The 9972-nt window shown below is 38.4% G+C and overlaps 2 protein-coding genes across 2 annotated transcripts; both read right to left on the bottom strand.

Annotated features, from left to right (window-relative positions):
• Positions 1-313: 313 nt before the first annotated feature.
• LOC117635443 (UPF0481 protein At3g47200-like) lies at positions 314-1813 on the bottom strand. The gene is made up of 2 exons (XM_034369762.1): positions 1037-1813; positions 314-910 (listed from the first exon to the last, which is right to left on the bottom strand). The coding sequence occupies exons 1-2, from the start codon at positions 1811-1813 to the stop codon at positions 314-316; spliced, it is 1374 nt and encodes a 457-aa protein (XP_034225653.1).
• A 5310-nt stretch (positions 1814-7123) lies between these two features.
• On the bottom strand, positions 7124-8971 carry LOC117636059 (homeobox-leucine zipper protein ATHB-40). The gene is made up of 3 exons (XM_034370496.1): positions 8714-8971; positions 8310-8620; positions 7124-7507 (listed from the first exon to the last, which is right to left on the bottom strand). Exons 1-3 carry the CDS (start codon positions 8817-8819, stop codon positions 7280-7282), a joined length of 645 nt encoding a protein of 214 aa, XP_034226387.1. The 5' UTR covers positions 8820-8971; the 3' UTR covers positions 7124-7279.
• Between the last annotated feature and the right edge of the window lie 1001 nt (positions 8972-9972).

Genomic DNA, 9972 nt, shown 5'->3' with positions numbered 1-9972 from the left:
AAAGGCAAGATACGTGCATAATATAAAGATAATTGGATTACAGAGATGTGAATGTAACACCAAGTACGTACTTAAAATTTCTGCTAAGTAGCTATGGGAGATATGTGAGCCAAAAATGTGGTTCAAATCTTATGTCTTTATCTCAATATGTCGATTCAATCTTGTGACATGGTTCAAGATAGATTAAATTTATAAATTTAAATAAATAAATAAAGAAGATAATATTCAAAATACATGGTGAACTTTCTTACAAAGCTCTGGCTGAGGGAAAAAAATAAAACTACTACTATAACCACCACTTTCTCCGCTATTCCTAATGCCTCCCCCCTCCATTAGAGGCCAATGAATTAAAATAATCATACAAAGTAAAGAAGGTCTGAATTGCAGTGAGTAGTAGGAGCACGACAGCAGCTACAGCTGACAAGAAAGACCATGGGTTGTCAAAATACTTAAATCTAAAACCAGCCCATCTCACGTGCCAAATATTTCTATGGTACTCATTCACATCCTTGAACAACTTACATAGATAACTTTCGTCAATATCGAAAGGCACATCCTTGCCAAGGTTTTTGAAGAAATGAGCAACCTCCTCATCGGTTCCAAGATAATTCTCAATAATATTTTTGTCACTGAGAAATGCTGCGTCCACAGGCGTGCTGATGAGGCAACTCATCAATGCAGCATAAGTGGTTATGTGCTTTGAGCAATGGGAGTAGCATTGTTCAAATGCAACAAGGTTGAGGAAAATATCAGTGCGTAGATCATCTAGCGTTATGTTCGGAATTTCGAGCACCCCGTTGCAAAATCTGATGTCCAAGAAGCTATTTGCCTCCCTCTTCTTGAACTTAATTCCAGCCAAATGAAGCTTTTTGGCGGATTGGATAAATTGAACCAGCGGAGAGGTGTTTCCCTTCCTCATGATCTTCAACTTAATTCGCCCTACGAACTTTTTTAGTGTGTTCCTTGTGCTGGCCTTGAGTATTCCCGCTAGAGGCTTTTTGGCCATTTGGATGAATTGGACTAATGGAAGAATGACTTTTGGGTTTTGATTTTGAGGTGAGCGGTGATGTGGTTCAGGAATAAAACTCAAGCGAAATAAATCAAGTAGATGTTTTGCTTGAACACTGACATGTTGCTTTAAGACTTCATCTGGTCTTTCTACCGCGAAACTAAAGAATTCCAAAGCAAGTTGTGCAAGGGATGAGTTACTATCTTCTCTTGAAGATTTTGATATATCAAATAATGTTTGAAGGACAATGAAAGGAATTTGATTCTCCAACCGAAGAAGATCTCGTATGAGGTTAGGGAATATCCATGCCAAGTTGAAGATGGGGTCATCTGGATCACTTGGTGACAGCCTTCCAACTTTGCAGAATAGTTCAATAGTGAAAAGACCATCTAGCACCATCACCTCAACTAGATCTTGACCGCATAAATTGATTGTCTCTGAGTAGCACCGTCTTATATCTTCTTCCATTGATGCCACAACCTGCCGGTAGTCATCAAGATTTGGGCCAGGGGATGGTGTTCGAACAAGCAGATCGCGAAGAAATCTCCATTTGTGCTGCTGCATCATGTCCAAATGTGTGTCACCGTAGTGATAAGGACCGATGGAAACTATATGAGGCTGGTAGGCCTTCTTGTTTATTTCCAAGAGGTATTGGGGTAATCTGAAGATGCAACAAGAGCTGTTTCCAGCTGAGGGGTGCAGCAGCCATTTCGTTTCCTGGATTCTTTGCTCCAAAGATATTGTGGTCTGAATATTGTTCGTCGCTGTAATTGTAATGACAGCATCTCTTCCTCCATTAGCCATTGGTGAGCTTGATTGCGAGTTCATTGTAGCTATAAATTAAAGAGCAGAGGATTTGGTAATCACTATACTTTGTATTGAAGTAAATTTGAATGACAAAAATATGTTGCGACAAAAGAATTAACCATCAAGAAGAAGACAAGGACCAACCTTAATTATTAGCAGCAGATTCAAATGATAGAGTAGAATGAAACAAAAAATAATATAATGTGACCCTTTTGGGATTTCATGGAACCATCTTCTTTGCCATCTATTCTCAGATTTTCTTTGCTTAATATATTTCATCCCATGGATGTAGATTGAAAACTAGCTAGTCTGTTAAAATTTCTATTTACAGCGTATAGCCGCACAGCAACACCATTAAAATTTCTATTTAAGTAGTATAGCCGCACAGCAACATGTACAGGTTCCATTCCATGCCATGAATGTAATTGCTCCCGGACATGTAAAAGACATCATTATACTCCTCCACCCCAAACTCCCCTAGTAATGAAGGATCAATGTCTTCCATGGAGAGTGAGGAGCTTGGACTGTTGCTAGAGCCCCATGGTCAACGCACTCCTAGAGCAGTTGGATCTCCTTCTCAGCCTCTAAGCGGTGCTCCTTGAGTTTCAAGATCTACAACAATGGTACCAAATGTTATATTATGGGCTATATATACATATATACGTCAAAGATGGTCCATTTCTTGTTTCACTATATTGCAAACTCATAAGGAAGAGTAGTGCTGCTCCATGTATGAATTCACCACATCTTCAGAATTGTTATTTGAAGGCTTCTTTTATAACTTTCACAAGACCTGACTTATCCTATGCTGTCAATACTGTGTGTCAGTATATGACTGCTCCCACTGAGATACATTTCAACCTGGTCAAGAATTTTGAGATACATTAAAGGTACCATGAATTATGGAATTCACTTTACTCATAGTCCTTGGCAATTACAAGCTTATAGTGATGCTAACTGGGCGGGGGATTTAAATACCAGGAGGTCAACTACAGGTTTTGTGGTATTGCTTGGACATAATCCTATCTCATGGCAGTCTAAGAAGCAAGGGTCTGTATCCAGAAGTTCTACAGAGGCCGAGTATAGGGCTTTGGCTAATACAGCTGCAGATTTGGCTTGGATTCGACAGGTCTTGCTAGACTTGAAAGTGTGCTTGCCTCAACCTCCTACCATCTTTTGTGATAATCTCTCTGCTTTGGCACTTAGTAGTAATCCTGTGTTTCATTCACGAATTAAACACTTGGATACAGATTTTCACTTTGTTCGTGAAAGGGTTCGAAGGAATGATCTGATTGTTCTGTATGTTCCTACTCGAGCAAATTGCAGATGTGTTTACTAAAGGACTGCATAGTCCTATTTTCATGAGTCAGTGTATTAGTATGCGACTTGGAAATCCAGAGCAGGATCCAGAGTTGGGTTTGAGGGGGAATGATAACAATATTAGTTAGTTTGTTAAGCTGTCACGTGTGCTCATGTGTTGTTAGTTAGTAGTAACTGTAATTAGTTAGAGTGTTAAGTCTTGGTTATTGAGATATAACATTAATGACACTGCTGTTGTAATTCATTTTGTGAAAATCAATATACAGAGCATATCATTTCTTCTTCCTTCTTAGTCTTCACAATTCTTAAACTTCCTCTTCTAAACTGTTATCAGTGCATGGCCGCAAATCATCCTACCAGTGAAGTGACTAGCCCCCTGCACTCCTTGTGTAAGTGCTCCCTCTTCTCCTCCTTGAGTGGCTGCTCCTCCTCATCCACAGAACCAATGAGAAGCTAACGGAGGCCTTCCACAGAACCGGATGCCATCCTTTTTCTCCTCCTTTTTTGGCTCTCCATGGTAACCTAGATCATGAAATATTGGTTCTAAAATATATTTCACAATATCCTCCTGGGAACTGAATTGAAGTTGTTGAAACGACTCTGTAAATCTTCTGAGCCGGAAATCCTCCTCAGTCTCAGTGATGAGTTTCTCAATTATATGATCACCTTCTCCAACTTTACTAAGAAGTACTTGAATAGGGTTTCTTGGATTACTGGCACATCGTGCTTTGAACCAAATAATTGACAACCCCAAGTAAAGTTCAGCATAGCGGGACTGTTTGATTTCTTCTATCTCTTCGTTACCTGATGCCTGCATATGTAGAGCTTTTAGATCCCACTTCTTAGCTTCGCTGCGAAAGAAGCGATCCAAAAGGAATGGATGTGTACTACACAGCTTTATAAATCTTCTGAGCCTAAACTTTTCCTCGCATTCCTCGGAGAGTCTCTCAAGTATGACATCTTTGCTTGTCACCTTCCCTGAGCGATCAAACATTTCTTCAATCGTTTCTTGTTGCTCATTGGAATCCAGTTGCCTGAACAAAAGAATGGACTCACAGAAGCGCCTCTCACTGACGAATTTGCTTTTAAACTCCCTGAATAAATTAATTCGTGTACCAACCGGAGATTTATTAAACAGCTTTGTGAATGTTTTCCTTCTCAAATCTTCCTCTGTTTCCCCTGCAAGGCTTTCGACAATAACATCTCTGGCAGCAAGTTGGTTAGAGATTTGTTCAATCTTCTCTTGTTGGTCATAGGGGGATAGTAGGCTGAACCAGAAACTTGAGAGCTTCGAGAGTAATTCAGCAGCACTGGCAGAATCTTGGGGCTGAAGTAGCACCCCGTGCGGAAGATATCTTCTTTTGTGTAGCAGCTTCTGTTCAGCTTTGTCAAGGAAGTGGACTTGTACACCGAAGTCAGCCACTTTCTTACAAAGCTCTGTGAATCTTCTGAGGTTGAAATCTGCCTCACTTTCGTCTGCGAGCTTCTCAACCATAACACCCTTAACTCCATCACAGAGTTGGTCAATCAGCTGCCATTGATCATATGAGCTTTGTCCCTTGAACCATATAATTGAGAAACCTAAGAAAAAGTCAGCAAAACGGGATTGCGAATCCAAACAAACTTCATGAGTATCGGATGTCTGTTGTGTATGTTTTGGTTTCTTGACATATTCTTCCCTGCAGACGACAACATAGTCAGTATAATCCTTACAAAGCTGTGTAAATCTTTTGAGTCTGAAATCCTCATTAGTTTCCTCGTCAAGTTTAACATGAACAATTTCTTCAATCAGTTGATTTTGATCATTGGCGTCTAGTTGAGTACTGAACCAAGAGATCAACTCGCCAATTTGCCTCTCGCGCTTGAACTTCTTTATAACAGTTGACAGGAAATGGTTCTGATCAGGTAAGGGAAGTTTCTTGAATAGCTCTGTGAATGTTCTGAGTCTAAAATCCTCTTCACTCTCCTCCGGGATTTGCTGAACTACAACATCTTCAACTACTTTATCATAGATTTTTTTCGTCTTCTCATGTTGATCAGTGGCAGAGAGTTGGCTGAACCCAAAGATTGAAAGACTTACAAGTAGTTCTGCAACATCAGCAGCATCAGTAGAACTGGTATTGGGCTCGGGGGCTGGTTTTGGGAACACGAACATTGATAGTCGATGCAGAGAAACGCTTACAAAGTTTGATTTCGTAGAACTTATGCCTAAAAGAAATACAAAAATCAAGCATTATTTGAAGTTCTTTTCAGGTATAATCATAAAGAGTGACCTATAAATCGGATGAGAGTTTGTTAAAAACTTGATGAATTCAGTCCAAATGGTGCTCAAAGTCTATGTTTATAGCTAGCTTATACAAGCAGCGAAGTGTTAACTTCCAGTTGAAATAAAAGTACTTTCTCTGCTCTATAATAGTTGTTGGTTAAAGAAAAAGAAAATTAACAAGTGCAAGAGGTTTATAGGACGTACCCGATTTCTGTTGATCATTCAGCCTCCAATTTAATTCTGAAGAGTGGTTCAGCCCTCAATTGATTCTGCTTGTATTGTGTAGACTACTTGTATTTATAGAAGAATTTAAGGATTGCAGGCACAAAAAACTACAGGCACCTTACAAATAGTAAAAACAAAATTTGATGTATAATATCCATCTTATATATAAGTAGATTATCTGCAAACTAGCTTTGTCTTTTTCTTTATTTTTCACGGAATTGACATGAAAATTCCCTAAACTTTTTTATTCTTTCACATAGACGACGGTTTTTGAGCGTCCAAATGCTTAACAGGCGATGATTTTGGAGCACACTAGACGACGGTGATCCAATCGGCAACCATTAATTACTTAACCTTGGGGAAATCGTGACATGAATTATTCAATCGGCGACCATGACAAATAGAAGAGGAAAAATAAAGTTTTGGGTGATTTAAGCGTCGTCTAGCAAACTAGCAAACATGAGTTAAAACAATTTCCAACCAATCCACTATATCAATATTCATGAGTGCCAAACATGATGATTTCATCAAAAGTGACAATAGACCTAAAACCAATATATTTTGTTTCATCGTTTCTTAAGTCCAATGAAGTCGTCTGGACTCTGGATATTGTTTGTCGCTGCTGCAATTGTAATGAGAGCATGGTCTCTTCCTCCACTTAGCTAGCTTGGTTGTGAGTTCATTGTAGCTCCAAAATAAAGAAGAGAGGATTTGCTAATCACTAAAGTTGCATTACACTAGGAAGGCAACCTTCCTTGAAATTTCATGGAACATCATCTTTAAAATCTACACTCAGATTTTCCCTGCTTAATATTTCATCCTATGGATGTAGATTGATCACTAGCCTTTTGTTTTTTGTTTTTTTGTTTTTAATTCAATGAGATTTGAGATTGACATGGAAATCCTGGTGATTGGTTTAACTTACCTAACTAATTTCAAAATTAACTTTATATTTTACAGTTAGAATTATAGAGTGAAAATCCTATACATCTAAAAACTAAATAACTTACCGGTAAGTTATAGAGTAAAAAGCCTAAGATTTACTTTAATTAGTAGATTTTGTATTAATTGGGAATCGCTTTTGGGCCTAACATTAAGTAGCTCATATATATCTTCGGACCCAAATGAAATACCACCTCTTATCCCTTTTGGGCCCAATGGTGAGCTGAAGTATATTCCTCCAGCTCAGTCCTCAAACTAAATTAACAACAACGCAATTTGGGGTTTTAGTTAATGTTAGCTTAATTAAAGTAATCCATTATGTTTGTAATGCACTCTCTGTTAATGATCTATATGAGGAGGGAAAATGTGCTCATTTAAATTAGGGTGTATGATGCATGGAGTAATGGACAAAATATTCAACAAAGTTCTGGTACTTAGAGAAGACGTTTTAAATTTATAACTATTAATTTGGGTGATTAAGGCATGGACAAGTCTATAAAACACGCAATTATATTATATGTTAAAAGTTAATGAAGTGACAAAAACAACTAGAGTTTTCAGTCAATAGGGAAGTTATTATATTAATAATAAGTACATTAATTTCCAAATTCCTAGTCAAGCACACTAAGCTACTACATAGAGAGGGAAAGACAACGATTTACATTAGCTTGTCACTATCTACAAAATTCTAATTAAGTTGATAATTAAATTCACATGTACAGGTTCATCCATTCCATGCCATGAATGTAATTGTTCTGGGGCATGTAAAAAACATCATCGTACTCCTCCACCCCAAACTCTCCTAAAAATGGAGGATCAATGGCGTCCATAGAGAGTGAGGAGCTTGGACTGTTGCTCGAGCCGCCATGGTCTACGCGCTCTGAGAGCCGTCGAATCTCCTTCTCAGCCTCCGAGATTTGCTCCTTGAGCTTCGACATCTGCAACAATGGTACCAAATGTTATATTATGGGACTATACATATATACATATCAAGGTGTGTGTTATGGGCTACATGATATCTCACGCGAGTGATCACGTGATGTTCCTTCCCAGAATGAGTCTTGGCAAGGCCCCCCAACGGGGCCAACACCACCAACCACCTTAAAACACGTTGTACGGACATCCCTTGAGGACTGGAACACAAGTACCTTTTGTTGTCTGATTCGGTGGCAGCAAGCTACTGTTTGTCATTTTTTTCCCCACCCCTTATGTGTGTTTCTGTGGCCAAACCCAACAAGCTGGCATGGCTTTCTTCGAGCCAAGAGCTCATGCACGTTCCTATGTGTGCCTATGTGGTGGGTCACCTTGTCCTTTTCTCTCTTTTTTTCTCTCCTTTTCGAAGGTTAAGAGTACTTGGACATACTTAAAAAGCCATTAATATCAGCTTGAGTGTGATATTTTCCTCTAAAATTAATGAATTAAACTATACCTAGGGACCCATGATATTTTTAAGAAATGAAATAATGAATAGTTTTTAAAAAATAAAAACAAAAATAAAAATAAAGAATGCACATCGACCCTAAACAAGAAAATGATCTACTTTTAAACCCACCCTTGGTTTCCAAAAAAAACTGAAGAAAATTTTGAAGAAACTTACAGTTTAAATCCTATCTACGCTTGAGTTTTTATATATATTTTCCTTGATTTTCCTTGGAAACTAAACTAAACCCAACAAAGTCAAAGATGTAGAATTCACATAAACCAAATGACATGTGTAGAGAGAGAGAGAGAGATATGAACCTCGGATTCAAGCTTGCGATTCTCAGAAACAGTGCTGTCATGTTCTTTCTTCAAGTTGGAGTATTCTTCTTCCAACTTCTTGTTCTTCCAACGAGCCCTTCGGTTCTGGAACCAGACAGCAACCTGTCGAGGATCAAGACCTAGCTCAGAAGCAAGCCGGTCCTTCTTCTCAGACTCCAATTTGTGTTCGTTGCCAAAATTGAGCTCAAGAAGATTCACTTGTTCTGCAGTCAGCTTCCTCTTCTTGAGCCCAGCACCACCAGCCTCTCCACTTTTGCTCTTCTTACGACGTCGTTTAGGCTTTGACGCTCCTAAACACAGCAGAAAAAAAGTTGGTTAAGTAAAATGTGAGAATAGGAAAACAATGGAAAAAAAATAATGTTTGTGTGCTTTGAAGGTTGTACCTTGTTGGGGTACAATTTGGGTGTAGACATCGGAAGGGTACAAGTGAGAAATGAGTAGCATATGATCGTCTTCTTCAACAACTTGGTGGTTGGTCTTGGTTGTCATGCTTTCCTAGCTAATTCCTATAGCTATAGCTCTCTCTCTCTCTGTCACTCTCTGCAACTTTCTTTTTCTCTGCCTCTCTCACTTTCTTTTTCTCTGCCTCTCTCACTTTCTTTCAGGAAGCAGATGTGTGGAAGTTGAATGGCTTGGGAGACAACGCATGGAGATTATTTATAAGGGGAAAGTTTTCTCTGTGTTCTTCCTTCCTACCCTTTTGTTTTTCCCAAAAGAATGATGTTACAATAATGTCCTTAACTTTGTGGAAAATTTTGGATGTGCCATTTGGTTTATTCTTATATACATACACTAACTAGAAAGCATAAACGTACAAAGACTAACATGGGAAAATGTACTAGTGACGATTTACTTAATCTAGTGTGTAGTTTAAAAAATGCTAGAGAAAAAGAACATGATCCATAAAAACTTGGCTCTATATTCACCCTACAAATGAGAAGATGTTCTAGATTTCCATGGCCATTATGATTGATGCAATAATATAATTAATCTTGGTTGGAAAACAAAAATAGAATATGATAACACTAAAAAACGAAAGTATCATTCATTATTTTTGAATTGCAACCGTTAATAAATTACAAAGATTAAATCACGACATTTAAAACTATAGAGACTAAAGGGAAAAGTTTACTCAAGCTACAGGGTCTAAATCAAAATTTGGCCCTAACACTAATACACCAAGTTTGTATACTACTGATTTGGATGTAACTCACCCTCTGTCCTAGAGAAGCATGGTTGGGTTAGGCTTTCCCGATTTGGTGATTAACAAAAAAACATATAAGGGTAATTATGGTATGAAGAAAAAGTTAAAAACCCCTCAACTCCGCACAAACTTTGTAAATCCGGATGGGTTGGGATCCCAAACCTGACCACCTCGAAGTGAATAAACAATTGGTATGGTTGGCCTATGGATTTGGATATGCAACTCACTTTTGTTGTCCAATTGGGTGGTATTTTCCTCTTTTCTATGTCAATTAGGCTAAGAGATTAGCCAAGCCACACCCATTTTAGCTTAGCTTTGGCTTTATACAATATACTAGGTCATGCGTGGCTCGAGATGGGTGAAAATGCAAGCATCTTGGAGTGTTTTGTGTTTGCTTAACAAGCATGTAACAACAATAGAAAAAGCTTAATTGGAGCC

The sequence above is a fragment of the Prunus dulcis genome, chromosome 7 (genome assembly GCF_902201215.1).
Source record: "Prunus dulcis chromosome 7, ALMONDv2, whole genome shotgun sequence".
Taxonomy (NCBI): domain Eukaryota; kingdom Viridiplantae; phylum Streptophyta; class Magnoliopsida; order Rosales; family Rosaceae; genus Prunus; species Prunus dulcis.
This window is presented reverse-complemented; position numbering and strand designations above follow the sequence as displayed.